This window comes from Sinocyclocheilus anshuiensis, unplaced genomic scaffold, assembly GCF_001515605.1.
Source record: "Sinocyclocheilus anshuiensis isolate Anshui unplaced genomic scaffold, SAMN03320099.WGS_v1.1 scaffold914, whole genome shotgun sequence".
In the NCBI taxonomy this organism is placed as follows: Eukaryota; Metazoa; Chordata; class Actinopteri; order Cypriniformes; family Cyprinidae; genus Sinocyclocheilus; species Sinocyclocheilus anshuiensis.
Window position 1 is genome coordinate 3,444,071 of NW_015539870.1, and position 16,115 is coordinate 3,460,185.

The window sequence follows — 16,115 nt, forward strand, 5'->3', positions numbered from 1 at the left end:
AAGATCTTATCATTCTAACCAAAATTTTGTACAATGTGTATCCTTCCATATTGATAGTTGAGTGCTGGTCTCACGCCACTTTAAGTGACAATTCACCTAAAAATAAAAAATCAGTTTTGTACTCACCCTTGTGTTGTTACAAACTCATCTGACTTGCTTTCTTCTGTGAATCACAAAAGGAGAAATTTCGAAGAAAGTACTGGTTGCTCGTTTCCATTGAATTACATTGAGTGGGGACTAAAGCGTTCAAACTTGAAAGGACTCAAACATACCACAAAAAAAGTTTTTTTAACCTAGTATGATAAGAGTGATATGATCTCCAGTGTAAAATCCATGCTCTGAAGATAAACCGTTTTAGTGATTTAAAAGTGACCAGACTACTTATAAATGAACAATTTCTTAGATATAAGGAGCTTCACACGTGACATGTCAGGAAAAAATGGATTTCATAGCTACGAATAAAGAATTCCTGTGACTTATTAACTCATGACCATGTTTTATTAATTAATTCCCTCATTTTAGTTAAATCATGGCCATGTTTTCTTAATTTGTCCCTCGTTTTAGTTAAATTGTGGCCACACTGTATACTAATTAATTCCCTCATTTTAAACAAGGTAACCAATTAGTGCACTGCCATGATGTACCTAAGACAAGAAAACAAATTAAGAAGTTGTGGGAACAAATGATTAATTCATGACCACAATATCTTGTTTTTCCCCCATAATTATCTGTACTGCCATGTTTTTTAGTGCATGGTACGACACGTTTTTGGTCAAAAAATAGTCCCTCACAAAAGTATTACCTTTGCATGTAGGCTACCAATGACATTCATACTGTGCTGTAGTATTTACATGGTGCTCTAAGGTCCTTCCGAGAATACCATGTTACAACATTCTAGATCCAAATATCATGCTATTGATGGTAATGTATCATGATATTTTGATAAATGCCATGGTACTGAATGATTACCACAATATGTACATATATTCCAAGTATTTCAAAATATTACAATGCTATTATCATCAATTGTAGAAAAAAATCCATGACATCGCTATGGTACTTTTTATTTAAAAAGTATGATGTAAACACAATGCTATATGAATTTGATAATCAGATGGTACCTTATGAGCATCTCAAAGTTGTTCCACAGTTGTACCTTATTACAGTCAGAGTACTTTTTTTGGTGGAGACTGTCAAGGTGTCCAGTGTGTTTCTTGTATTCTGCTAACTGTCATTTGAGTTTGCATGTGTGCATGAGTAAAATCAGTCTGTCCTGTCAAACACATGACATTAATCCCATTAAAATGCAGGGCCCATTATACTTATGGTATGGATCAAGTGGTGCGTTATCCTTCAATATCCATGTATTGTTACACACAGTGACATCTGGAGCACTTGTCTACAGACTGTGGCAGCCTGTGTATTTTACTTAGACCTGCATGTGAGTTCAAAGCCACTTGAGTGAGAGGCCATTTTAAGAGGAAACATGAAAGCGCCTCTCAACACACCAGATCAGAGACGAGGAGAAAGCCTCAAGTAAACATACAACATGCGGTCTTGTCGTAAACAGATGCAACAAGGAGTTAAAACTACAGCAAGCCACGTACACCAAGACAAAACCACAATCGATAGGTTGTTTCAACATATCACACGGGCAGCAGGTCCAGGTTCTGGGGGGCCTCTGTGCAGGTCATAGCTCACGCTTCATAACATTGCGTCCCCTGGCTCGCGTACATGCGGCCCGATGACTGAACGAATGCCAGGCAACAAGCCATTGGTGCACATCGCTACCTCAAATATTTATTTGATCCTGTCAAAGTCAGCAGCGAACAATAGGAATATTGACAGTATGGGAATGAGAATGAGCTAGTTTGTTTGAGTGTTTTAGCACCATGGACTCCCGTGCGGGCTGTTGCTTTGTGAAAGTCCAGTATTGTATTTCTTTCCGCTGCCAAAGCGTGCTTCCTGCACCGGGGCAGAGTCGACCAACACTGACCTCCATTTCCTTTGTTGAGGTCTGAACTAGCGCTGCCACGAGCCCCCGGGCCCTACCTCCAGACTCCGGCCTCCCTGCGTGGACCTGTGAAGCGGCCCAGGTCACCGCCACTGCTGTCGACATTTCCTGCGGGAGTCGGTGGATCGGACCGCACCTTTGGATATCTAGGGGGAATTTTGCAGTTAAGACACTTCTGGCTCAATGACAACAATGGTGCTTGACTTGCTAGACCTTAAAGGGATAGTTCAGCCAAAAATCAGTCCAAAATGAATGAACACAAAAGAAGATTTGGAAAAATGTCTTACATTGAAAGTCAATGGGGTCAGATGTTTTTTGGAACCCAGTCTTCTTCAAATATCTTCTTTTGTGTTCTGCAGAAGCAAGTCATACAAGAATTTTCATTTTTGGGAGAACTATTCCTTTAACTGAACCACATCACAAATAGATGTTCAAAGGAAAATAGCCACTTATGGGTTTATACAAAATATCAGGCCAAAAAGCATCCAAGACTGGCCACGTTGGTCTGTTTTCATGGTTCATGGTCCACTAAAAGTGTACATTTCAATTTGAAGCTCTGCTGAAGTTACTGTATGATTTGAGGTGATCAAATCACTAACCCTTAGTATGAGCAATAGTTTAGTGATGCTTGCATTAGAAAAGACCAGTAATGTTTGACATGAAATTGACCTATTGCGAGTCCAAGAAGAAAACTTTTGCCTTCACTGGTTAAGCATAAAAATTATGACTGCCAGGATGTCTTTTTTGGTCTTACAGCTCTGGTCATAAGGGTGGATTTTTAAATAAATTTACGAAGAGCTCTAACATCTATCACTGTGTTTTTGGACAAACACATATTATATTGTTCCATGCTTACGGGGTGGAAACAAGGCCGTCTGTGGACCATAGCAGTCCTGTTAAAAGTCAAGTCAATGTCACATATAAAACATTTATCTACTGTTTCCACCTACATTTACCAAAGAGAAGACGGTTAGTGACGGTTCCAACTCTCTATTCTGACTGGATTAGCTGCAGGGTTATCAAAGTTAACTTAAAAAAAACTGTATGTACTAAATTAACTAAAAGTGGAAATAAAATAAAAATAAAAATGACAAAAACAAAACAAAATTACTAACTTAAAAAAAAAAACGTAAAAATTTAAATGGAAAATATAAAAATAATAACAAATTTAAAATATGAATAAAAACTATAGTAGTATCTCAATGTTGCTAAAACAACACTGATTATCTGTCAATGAAACCTGCAAAGAGCAGATATATACAGAACAGATACCTATGATTGCACATTAGTAGAATTCTGTAATAATGTGCCAAGTTGCTTCTGTGGCAGCCAGGAAGTCTACAATTAGACAAATATTCTGTATAGAATAATTATTAATAAATTAAAATATTTATTGGACATGTTTATCATATTTCTCCCACCGCTTCACATCATGCATGTGCAGTAAAGTCACTGTAATAGAAGATTTCTCATAGCTTATGGCTTTATCTCAAACCAGTTTACTATAGTAAGTGTCATTGCAAGTGAGCTTCAACCAGGGAGACCCCATAAAAATGTATCCCAGGACCTGGTCATTTTAGCAATGACCCTGTTGTAAAACATTTGAACATAATGCGACCTTGTTTTATAATATTTTTATTATAAGTTTACAGTTATTGTTTTGCCCCAGTGTTAACTGGTACTCTTTATACGTGTCATACTTCCCTTGATCTGATACCCGCAGGGCTCGTATCCCATAATCCCTCTGTTACTGGCACAAAGCTGGCCCTGCTCTATTATGTTTCTCTAGCCAAGAAAATGCCAAAGCAAATTCGCCAGTGCCTCTCAGGCTGCAATCTGACATCAGCTTGCTTTTGTTCTTCAAAGAGTATGAATTTCATCCAGAATGACGTTTGACTTGTATGGGGCAAGAGCGTCTCTTGAGCTAAATTTGCACATATGAGGGAAAAAAAAGAACAACTTTAGTTCCACAGTTTGATTAAATTTCACATGTGGGACCTCCCAGAAAACGCTCCACATTGATAGAGAATCATACAGCACCACTTTACTGGGACAATGAGCGTCTTTTACCTGCATGTCATAAAGGTTAACGTTTGAAAACCTGTTATGAAAATATGCTGCAAAATGGAGCTTTGCACAGGTTTATTTACTTAAGACAGCAGTGCTGTTGCCTGTAGGGCCAATTGACCTGTGCTGCTCTGGCTGTGCACTACTGACTCTTTGAACTTGTAGTGTTGTTCAGACAGGGCCTGCTCCAAGGGCTGGTAAGGAAGTGAGGAGGGAGCTCTGGGGGAAATTGGCCTTTACCCGTGGGGACCGAGTCTCCAGCCCGAGGTCCATGACACTACACAGCCACAAACTTGTTTTTGAAACACACACCAAACCTCTGGATTAAGACAGGAGGCGATGTCTGGCCAGAACAGCACACCAGGTGAATGAATGAAAGAATGCACCTTTATAACAAGCTTTAAGGGTGAATACATGATCGTATGAACACTTCTCACAGTCACAACATAGTTACAGAAAACACAGACCAAAAACGTACAAGCTGTAGAAGATAGAGTACCTGGACTATGTGCATGATCTCAAAATTCAGCACTGTATTTAATCTCCATATTTGTTGCATGCTGTCAATTAGAACAAACTCACCTTATAGATAAACTCACTCAGCTTATAAACCAACAGATTTAGGGAATAATACACTTTCAGTGGAAGTCTAGAGGTAAAGGCGTCACACTAGAATAAACAATAGAGTTTTGTCATTTTGAGCTCTTGTATATTCAGATTTGCTAAAGATTGCATTTAACAGTGCTATTACATTATTAAGCTTAGAAGGGTTAGATGGCAGCAAAGGAAATATAAATGTGAAATATGGACAATGAGCATGCACAATTAAACATCCAATATCTGCAAATATATATCCAATATATAAAAATCGTTAATATTAGCTGAAACAGTAATAACCATTAACATAGTTAATTAAGTATACTAAATCAGTTAACCACAATTAATTAATCCAGAAGTTATAATCTATATTCCAAAACTGTACATTTTTCAATAAAAAAAAAATTAAGGAAAAATACAAATATTTTCAGTGTATATCATTATTTAAATCTTATTTTTAGCATTTTAATTGCAATTAGATATAGTTGACTTAATTATTTTACAAATAATTTATTAATCTGAATACTTTTAAATCATCCTGCTGCTGAGAAAAACTGGCCAATAACACTAGGCCAACGTTACATCTCAAATTATTGTCTGTGGTCATTGATAGAATGCATTGAGTTGTATTGAACCTAGAATATTCTTAAATCAAAATTGTATGAAGTACACAAAAAGCAAACTGAAGCCAAGTTTAAATTAAATCTTTTTAATTCGATAACACGTTTTGAGTGAACAAAATTTATTAACATTTCTACACAATACGTTAGGATTACAGCACATCCACTGGCACCACTGTCTCTCGTCTGGTCAGAAGCACGGAGATGGTGAACATGATATAAATATTTTTTTACCAGTTCCAGAAGAACATACGGCTGCCGTGCTTGGATGGCTGTAGCTCAGCCTCAATTGGAGTATTGGGCTCAGGTCTTGGTCTTGAAAGGTAGGGGTTTTCAGGCAGAGGCCGAGAGGTCGCCACCTTGGTCACCTGTGGGAGAGGTCAAAAGTTTAAAGTACAGGATATGGACCAGGAGACCAAAAAGACATCGAAAGACATTTAAAATAACAAAGCAATGGATATATTGACCCACTTTGGACAGGTCTCCTAGCTCTGGCCTCTCCCAGCCTAGCTTCTCCAGCACACAGTTATCAAACTCCTTCTGCTCTTTACGGCAGTGGCGCAGCTCAGCCAGGTTAGAGTAATCCAGACAGGTCCAGTACTCAGTGAAGGACTCTGCACAGTTCCCCTTTATCTGCCTGAGGGTCAAACAACATGTGATTAAAAAAATGTCATTACATGATGCTAACAGTGGGGTTTACACTGTGTCCTAACCAGTCACAGCAAATCATTTTCTGTCCAGCCTGATAGCAAAAAAAAAAAAAAAGACAGCCAATCAGAAAAGAGTGGGTTCTTGTTGAATTTGTTGTAAAATATCCTGAATAATGATTCCTGAATAACTGCTTTTTGTAAATGTTTCAAGTTTAACCCTTAAAATGTGTTGTGGTCATTTTGACCCGGAGAGGGCTTTCATTTACACGAAAATGCCAGCTAAAGGGATCATTCACCCAAAAATGAGAATTGTCATCATTTACTCACCCTTATGTTATTCCAAACCTGTATGAGTTTTTCTTCTGTTGAACACAAAAGAATATATTTCGAAGAATGTTTATAACCAAACAGTTGCTGGTACCCATTGACCTCCATAGGATTTTTTCCCCCATACAGTCTTCAAAATGTTTTGGGTGAACGATCCCTTTTAATGTTACCTAATTGGTCTAAAACTTACTGACTCTATTCACACAGAGTATAACAACTTCACAAACTTTTTTTTTTATATAATTTTAGTATTTTTGGAACTTCCCCTACCTTGTTACACTCTCCCCAGTGTTCATGTTCAAAAATAACCAGCCTACAAAAATTGCTAATAAATTTCTCATTATACTATTTTATTACCAAAAATTGGATTAATTGTTTTTTCTTTCAATTACAGGTTTTGCACAGGTTTTGTATTTCTTTTTGGAACTGATTGCTCAAAGCCCTCATTGATCTGAGCTTATGCACCTCAGTTTTTCAGTGAACATTGCCAAAATTATTCACAAACAATGCTTTTTTTCACTCAAAAACTGTGGGGCATAAGCGTAGATCAATGAGGTCTTTGATCAATCAGTTCCGAAAAGAAATACTGCTAATGTGCTAACTGAAAGAAGGACTGAATCCAAGATTTGGTGACAATATAGCAAAAATTAAGAGATTTACAAGGAATTTTTAAAAGGCTGAGCATTTTTAACCTGTGAATACCAAAGTAGATTTTAAGATTTTCAGCATAGCACAAGGGTTAATATAAATGAAGAGCAGGACTTTGGTTTAGTGACTTTTAAGGAATGGATGGTGCTATTCGGCTCAACACCGCAGAACAGTTACTGGCAAAATGCAGCAATGCTCATCACTTCTTGTGTCACACCTGCTTATTATGCAGGTCAGTACAGTATATGTTTTACTGCAAAAAAAGGTGTCTTACGTTTACTTAGATTCCGATTCAATTACATTGAATATGTTAACGTTGTTAGTAAAACATTTCATCCACATGATCAGATTTTGGTATTTTTAGAAGCGTATCTTTCTGTACACTTGCCCATTCATGAGAGACACCAGTCAGACTGCAGATGCATGACAATATGAAAATACAACACTACAGTAATTCACCCGTTTACTTAGCTAGTGATGAGCAAAACACCTCAAAAAACAGCTAAGTGATGAAAACATATAATAGTGACTCATCTGAACATTAGCAATGATTTTTTTATAACCCCTTATTTTTTTTATGCAAATAATTAATTTCAAGTCACATCACAACAATTTGTTGTATGTTATTAGAATCACAAGTTTACTTCATTCCGATATACTGCAATACATCTCTGTATTAATGCATTTTATTTAGCATCTCGAAAAGGATCACAACAATATAACAGAACGATAAATACTGAGAATTAAAATCCAAAGGAATTTCTAATTTGCTTAAAAAAATAGGTGTGTAATTTGCTTCACAGGTACAATGTGCTCATAATAAAAGAAAACACATATCTGAAAGATTCTGAAGCAAAGTCAGGACAAACAGGTAAAAGTGTTGAGTACCTGAAGAAGTTGACTGCACATTCATTTACTTTGCTCCCTTCTTTCAGACACTTTCTGGGGTCTTTCTCCTCCCAGCGGCACAGCATGAACTCTTTGTTGGCCTTGTCACATTGAGAGCCATAGTGATGAGCAGCCGCCTTCAGTACGGCTGACGACACATTAACCTGCGCAGAAAACAGCAAAGTCCTAAGAACACATAATGCAGCGCAAAATGATTCACCTTTAAGAGAAAGCATTATTTTTCTCCAGCAAGAAATACATGCATGACATTAAAGAGATCTCGGCTATTAATGCACAATGTCTGATGTGAAGTCTTGTTATTGCATTAGATATTAATCTCCAAAATAATATGGATTGCATGGCATGCCTTTTTACCCAATAACCTATTGTGTCTATAATAAGCCTGCTATAGTAAGACAAATGCTGTCAATGTTAGTTTGATTTGTTACCTATACCTATTATATTACCCTTTCACACACACACACACACACACACACACACACAGTCTGGTTGACTATCCTTGTAGGACTCCCCATAGGCGTAATGGTTTTTTATAGAGTACAAACTGTATTTTCTACCACCCTACACCTAAACCTACCCCTTACAGAAAACTTTCTGCATTTTTACAATCTCAAAAAAACTCATTCTGTATGATTTATAAGCTTTTGTACCCATGGGGACCTCAATTTAGGTCCCCATGAGTTGGTGTGTATTCAGGTTTAGGTCCCCACCAGTGACACACACACACACACACACAGAGAGAGAGACAGAGAGAGACATAGTACCATAAAATATTAAACCAACCATTGACACTTAGCAAGCTGCTAAAAACAACAAAAATTGTAAGTTAGTCAACAAATCAGTTTTCCAGTGCGTGCATGCTTTCTTTCTGATCTTCACTAACCAGCAAACACTGCAATACTAGCTGAACACATTTAAATGAACTTCTCAGGTTAACGTTAGCAGTGCTACTCCTGCAGCTTCAGGCTAACACCTGGTTGTGTTTCCATTCTTTCAGACGTACCTCTTCGACGTTCAGTTCCTGCAACGTCGGAACATCAACCACACCGGGCATGGTGCGACTTTTAGTCCACCAGAACTAACTAAAATGAGTTTGACTGTTCACGCAGCAACGCAACTCAAGGTCCTCGTCTGCAGCAGGACGAGGCCGCACGGAGAAGGTCAGTTAACTGCGCATGCGCGAAGAATTACGGGCGCCTTTCGACGACGTCATGCATGTGGAAACTGAGACGCTGCTGTGGCGCCATCTTGGCTCCAAACGCAACGCAAAGTTATGGCACTATTTTTCTGCTGATACACTTCAAAATATTTACCTAGTTCTAGGATTATTAAATATAACTTATTCTATTACGTTATTCATGTATGACAGTGAAATCTGTCCCAGAGGAGTGTTAACGTTAACAAATGTAGCTTCTTAGTTGGGTTTCCATGGAAACAGTATCACGCTGTTGCTCTGCTTTTGAACAACATGGAGTTTATGGACAGCAGTTATGATGGAGATTACAATAATGGCAGGTAAATCAACTTAATTTGATGACATTTATGTGTCCTATCAATTGAATCTAATTTTATGCGAGTATTATGTCATATTTTACACGATGTTTCCAGTTTTTAATGATGTCTTCATGAACAAAGCTAGATAGAGAGACAGAGAGGTCATCACAAAGACATTCATATATTACATATACATACATAAATTACATTCATAAAACAAAGTGAATAATACATATATAACTTTAAATGTAATAAGTGCTAGACCAAATTAAGGGCACAAGGGTTCTTTCAGGCACCTGGTAAATTAAACATTTTATATGTATATACTTTAAATGTGTCAAATAATATAAAATGAATCGATTTCATATTATGTAATGAAATGTAAGGCTATGGCATGATGTTTTGGGGTTTCCTGAATATTGTAAATCTTTTTGATGACTGAGAAGTCAAGAGAGACATGTCATATTTTAAATATGACTCATTACTTTTCAAGTAACAAAAACAATGATGTATAATATAATAATAATTTCCTTTTTGCAATATGTTCATATCAATTAGCAGGACTCTTGATATATTAAAGATACAGTAATTTTAAGAATAAGGAAGAAGTGAATCAAACGGTCTAATTTCCTCTCATCACATGTTGTCTTTCAAAGGATGGAGGGGACGGGCGAATACACACTTCCCACTCACACCAGATATGTCGGAGAGATGAAGGATGGCATGTTCCATGGAAAAGGAGTGCTGCATTTCCCCAATGGAAGCCAATATGAGGGAACTTGGGAGAAAGGAATATGCAAAGAGGTCTAATGTTAATGTTAATAACGTATAGCTGTCGACAACAACATTTAATATTTAACAAATATATTCTAACATATTTACAATAATAAAATAATAGATATACTGATTAAATTGAAGACAAAATGTACAACATTCTGGTTGAAAACATTTAATGGGTCATGTTGGTACCTGTGGTTAGTCTGCTATTGAGTGCATTTGAACCGATGACACTTGATTTGATATTTTGTATTTAATGCAATTACATTTTTAAGTGTGTGTTAAGTGTCCAAATACTTGCACTAATATTTTTGATACACATAGGGAAAGTACACATTTTCTGATGGCCTGGAGTATAAAGAGACGGACTGGGATTACTGTGATGGCAAAGACAGGCGGTTCTACTCTGAGAGGTGTAATGGCCTCAAACCAGCAGGTATGGTTGAAATTACTGGAATTATTGTGTGTGATCATTTATAGCTAAGCAGCATGATTCTCTAAAAATCTAAGAAAGAAAACAAGTCTCAGCATGTCTTTGAATAGGAGAATCCCAGTTAACTGATCGGGACCCCCTGCGGGCCATCCCTGATGGTTGCTATGACAGCGGCGATGGCTTTTATGATCCCAGCACTAGAGTCGTCAAAGACTATGATTGCAATTTTCTCAGGAACGCAGGTAAGAGAATGCGTCATGCAGTGCCAGAGCCAGTTTTAGTCTGCGAGTCTGTGTGTTACCAAGTCATTCACAATTTCCTACACAATGTTCCATGAAATCTACAAAATCTCAATATATTCCTTAGTTCAATCCTTTTCTGATCTGAAGTACCTTTTAGCAAACATTTGCCTTTGGTCCTTCCACCTGGAACACATAAGACCACAAGCATTAAAGTGGCATAAATGGATTAGCTAAATGCATGTAGATAGTGTAGGGCTAAAGACTGAGCAGTGAGATTGTAAGATAACTCATCTGTAGGTCTTTTCTCTCGGGCAGACATGCCTCTGTGCTGTAGACATTTGAATTGTTTTCAAGGAAAATGTAAAACACATTTTCCAGTGCCCGACGTGGGATCTCTGATTTGAGGTGAATTCATTATGTCAGCCTTATAGATAGGAGGCCAGAACCCCCTATCAGCACAAGACCAAGACATGTTATTAGAAGAGGTTGTGGAATTAATAATCCCTTCGTTACCTGAATTAATTTATTGAATGTATCTATGTTTGTATATGTTTTGAAAAAGCTACAAGCAACTTAAAATGTTAAACCGCATAAACACATTTCATTACACCAAATACACAAAATAATGTTCTTTTTAGCAACATCATATGACCCCTTTAAATTGAACAAAAGTGACAGTGAAGATCTTTATAATGTTACAAAAGATTTTTATTTCAAATATTGTTTTCATTAACTTTCTATAATTCAAAGAATTCTGAAAATGCTTCTTGAGCAGCATATTAGAATGATTTCTGAAGGATCATGTCACAAGACTGGAGTAATAATGTTGACAATTCAGCTTCGCATCACAGAAATAAATTATATATTAAAATAATACAGTCATTTCAAGTTGTAGTAATATTTCACAATATTACAGATTTTCCTATATTTTTTTATCAAATAATTTTTTTTTCAAAAACATTAAAAACCTTACCAAACATTTGAACAGTAGTGTAGAGTCTAGCGTTTATTTTTGCAGTCTGAGTAGAGGTGCATGATATATTATTATTTGCTTATTGTGAAAATATAATTACCATCATTAACAAATAGTAGAATTACATTCTATAAATGTAACCTATAATGTGTTATGGTATATTTGCTTGTGTGGTTTCTGTAATGTGCACATAAAACATAACCAGTCAAATGTGTTAATGTGCATAAACCCAGAAAGATTAGCATGTCATGTTGCTCTGTGAAGCAACTCGTTTGCATTGGCTAGTTTTACATAGATTCATCTGCAGTAATTATCAATATGCCATATTGCATATTGAGTATAAACATATGATTATATGTATTCCATCTGCATTTTTTTTTAATTACTGGCCTATGTATGTATACATGTCTCAGACTCACGTCTTTAGCTGCTGCACTATTTTTTCCTGCACTCATATACAGGTATCTGTATTTGGAAGGCTGCTTGGGAATTATTTGGCAGTTTGCTGTATTTTCCAGTATTGTGAGATGCATAATTTGGTAAACACTGTCTAAAGCAACTACATGCAACACGATCTGCAGCCCCAGCTTTCGCCACAGTCTGACTGTGAGCTTGCATGACTATTTCATACATCTACAGTTACTATAACATAGGAAGACAGACACATCCTGAACAGATGTCAGAAGAGTTATGTATCAAAATGCATACAGATTTTCTTCTGCGAAGCAGAGCTCATAACAGAGTAAATTGGAAGCTGTTTATTGATATTGTTAAGAAACAGGATCCGTGCGTGGTAAAGGAATAGTAGCAGCATGGTGACGCTAATAAAATTAGTCTTTCTTTCTTCCTTATGTGTCGCCATCAGGCACAGATTTTTTTTTTGCCTATAGAACTCTGCAGAAAGCACTGTAGATTTCTGAAGAATTAGAACACCCATCATTTACAAAGTGTTACAATCTCCAGCCATTTAGTGTTTGTGGCCAGTCTGTATCTATTAGCTTTGAGACCAACTATTAGTAAGAATATTGATATTACTTTTGAGCTTAGCTAGGGTCCTCTTTTTCCCGGACACGTCCTGGCCAGGATTTCTATATTGCCTGAAATATCCAGGTTTTGGCTTTGTTTTCCTGTTTTCATACTTGCTGAAGTTAATGATTGAAAAGTAGCTTGACAAATAACATGTCAAATGCGCGTACATATTAGGTGTGATCGACTTGAAGCAGCGCTGCGTTGCACAGCCAGTCGGTACCACGGTAGCGATTCGAAAGCATAAGGAGCCATACTCTGTATAGCTTTCACAGTACTTTGATGTCAAACACCAATTGGTCTGTGCAGCACAAAACAAAGCCAAAACCTGGATATTTTAGGCAGGGGCGGATTTAGTGATTTGGGAGCCCCAGGCAAAATATATGAATGGGGCCCTATGTATTTGCACACATTTACAAATTTAGCCTTGAGGTTCCTTTTTTGTTGTGGTACTTGTTGCTGCATAATGGTGTCCCACAGTTGTGTCCAATGTTTCTACATTTTTAATGTACATGCTATAATGGATTTCTTTCATGTTGTTAGACCACGAAAAAGCAATTGATTTACAGTTTTCACAAAAACAAAATAAATTATAAAATGATAAACCTCACAATTTTTTAAACAAGCCTTTAAACAATTTTTTTAAGAAAAGAGATGAGTCGGAAGTATAAATTATGATATTAATTTAAAACGGGGTTATGTGGGTGGATTTTCACATTGGTCTGAACAAAAACTACAGACTGAATTATTGAAAATGAACATTCATTCTCTGCCAGTAGGAGGCGCTTTTGGTTACAAATTTAGCCTTGAGGTTCCTTTTTTGTTGTGGTACTTGTTGCTGCATAATGGTGTCCCACAGTTGTGTCCAATGTTTCTACATTTTTAATGTACATGTTATAATGGATTTCTTTCATGTTGTTAGACCACGAAAAAGCAATTGATTTACAGTTTTCACAAAAACAAAATAAATTATAAAATGATAAACCTCACAATTTTTTAAACAAGCCTTTAAACAATTTTTTTAAGAAAAGAGATGAGTCGGAAGTATAAATTATGATATTAATTTAAAACGGGGTTATGTGGGTGGATTTTCACATTGGTCTGAACAAAAACTGCAGACGTGATTATTGAAAACGCACTTTGATTTTCTGCCAGCAGGAAGCGCTTTTGGTACATCAGAAATACAGCGGTTTCCCCGGAAATGACCATAAACAAAGCAGTGCTGCGCCAAAGATTATTGCTGCGTCCCAATTCGCATACTATCCGTCCTAAATAGTATTCTAAAATAGAATTAGTATGTCCCAAATCATAGTATGTTTAAAAAAGTATGCCAAAGATTCCTGGATGGTCTACTACTTCCAGTTAGAATTCGAATTGCAGATTGATGCACACTCTAACGGCTAATATTGCCCACAACCCATCTACAAACGCTGCAGATACAAACGCTATCAGTATCTAAGTCTAACCTAAAAGATAAATGTAATGTTATCCACATTATATTTCATCTGCAGCAACACTGTGAGCTTTTAGCTTTTATTGTTTGGTCATTAACTTTTAAATGCATCATTATGCAAACACATGAGCAGAGTTCTCGGCATGATAGACCCGTGACTAGCAGATCAACGTGCCTCTTCATTTCTCTCCAATATGGTAGGAAATCAAATTAAATGAAATGTGGATGATGTTAACTGTGACAAGATGATTGATAGGGCAGTTTAAACAGTGACAGAATGCACGTAACTAAGCAACAGAGCGTCCGTTAAAGACGCAGTTATGACGAAGTAGTAGAAGTAGTATCTTGCCTACTATTCTTCTACATACTCAAAAGTATGTACTTTTTCTTCACAAAAAGAGTACAAAGAGTACAGGCATAGTATAAGTAGGCGAATTGGGAGCAATACATTCATATAAACCCCCACCTCAAATGTATTGCGATTCATTTAACACATCAACCGACTTAAATCGTCACATATTTTTTATTGATTTTCAACCTGTTCAGGTACAGATTAGGACTAGAAGATTTTACACAATAGATGTCTAGTGTGAATATTGTTTTAAACAGCTGCTTGTGTATTCCATGCACTGAATACAGTTTTAAATGTTAGAAATAGCTTTCAAGCAAGTAAGTGGACACCAGAGAGCACACATACGTCTGCAAGATGTCTGTTAAAGATTGCTTCATCTGGAAATCATCTGCTGTGTACAAACATCTGATAGACATCTTTAAGATTCAGTTTTACATACATTCTAAATCATAAACATAAAAGACATCTTCTAAACGTCTTTTTGGCATCTGATAGGAAACGTCCGATAGACGTATTGCAGATGTGCAAACACTCTAAAAAATACGTCTTGCAGATGTAAATGCAGACGCCAAATAGACGTCTCTGAGATGTGCGTGAGCTATCAGGGACTATTCCTTTAAATGTGTAAGAACTTCCCTCTGTTGCGCCACAAATCTCTTCATTTCAAATAACCTCAGTCTTTCTCTCCGGAACAGCCACTTCCATAGCCTCAAGACATACCAGACCACACTATTTATTCATCACACACACAAACACACACACACACACACACGCTTCAGTCTGCAGACCACAACACAGCACCTCTGGGACACCTTTCCAGGAACAATCCCCGCCTGTGCTCCACATTACCACAGAGTTCCTCCTGAATCTTTCCCTCTCAAGTGAACTGACAGAGGTTTCAGTAAAGGCTAATCTCATTATTGTCCTTGTACAGGATGCTGAGGCTTTCTAACCCCACTATAGCACTACATTTCCCAGGTCTCCCTAGGGGCCAGATGCAGATAAGAAAAGCAGAACGTTTATGAATATGTGAGCAGCGAAGCAGAACTCAGACGCTTAGCACAATGCCAAGACATAAATAAAAGAAGGAAAGTGAGCAGAGTTCTCGGCATGATAGACCCGTGACTAGCAGATCAACGTGCCTCTTCATTTCTCTCCAATATGGTAGGAAATCAAATTAAATGAAATGTGGATGATGTTAACTGTGACAAGATGATTGATAGGAGTAGTATGTCCCAAAGCTTGCCTACTATTCTTCTACATACTCAAAAGTATGTACTTTTTCTTCACAAAAAGAGTACATACTTTTAGGGCATAGTATAAGTAGGCGAATTGGGACGCAGCAAATAGAATACCCAAGACACGTCACTCATATAGTTTTGAATGGGGAAAAATGCAACGCTCAATATGGCCGCTCAATCGCAGGAAGCCCCGCCTTCTGAATGAAACAGCTAATCGGTAAAGTCGTCACTGCAGCTGCCGTTAGAAGTCCCGGTTGCTATAGAAACAGTCAGCGTTCTGAGACGAGCTCTT

General features: G+C 37.1%; 2 protein-coding genes across 4 annotated transcripts in view; one reads left to right on the forward strand and one right to left on the reverse strand.

Moving 5' to 3' along the window:
- Positions 1-5,371: 5,371 nt before the first annotated feature.
- On the reverse strand, positions 5,372-9,014 carry LOC107685189 (NADH dehydrogenase [ubiquinone] 1 alpha subcomplex subunit 8-like). Its single transcript, XM_016481699.1, has 4 exons — positions 8,836-9,014; positions 7,812-7,975; positions 5,770-5,935; positions 5,372-5,666 (listed from the first exon to the last, which is right to left on the reverse strand). The coding sequence occupies exons 1-4, from the start codon at positions 8,884-8,886 to the stop codon at positions 5,529-5,531; spliced, it is 519 nt and encodes a 172-aa protein (XP_016337185.1). The 5' UTR covers positions 8,887-9,014; the 3' UTR covers positions 5,372-5,528.
- A 270-nt stretch (positions 9,015-9,284) lies between these two features.
- LOC107685130 (MORN repeat-containing protein 5) overlaps positions 9,285-16,115 on the forward strand; it is a 42,698-nt gene continuing 35,867 nt past the window's right edge. For all 3 annotated transcript variants that reach the window (XM_016481641.1, XM_016481640.1, XM_016481642.1), the window contains exons 1-4: positions 9,285-9,347; positions 9,983-10,130; positions 10,428-10,539; positions 10,647-10,778. In XM_016481641.1, the coding sequence (XP_016337127.1) occupies positions 9,301-9,347; positions 9,983-10,130; positions 10,428-10,539; positions 10,647-10,778 (439 nt within the window). In that variant the 5' untranslated portion in view covers positions 9,285-9,300. The remainder of the gene's footprint in view (positions 9,348-9,982; positions 10,131-10,427; positions 10,540-10,646; positions 10,779-16,115) is intronic.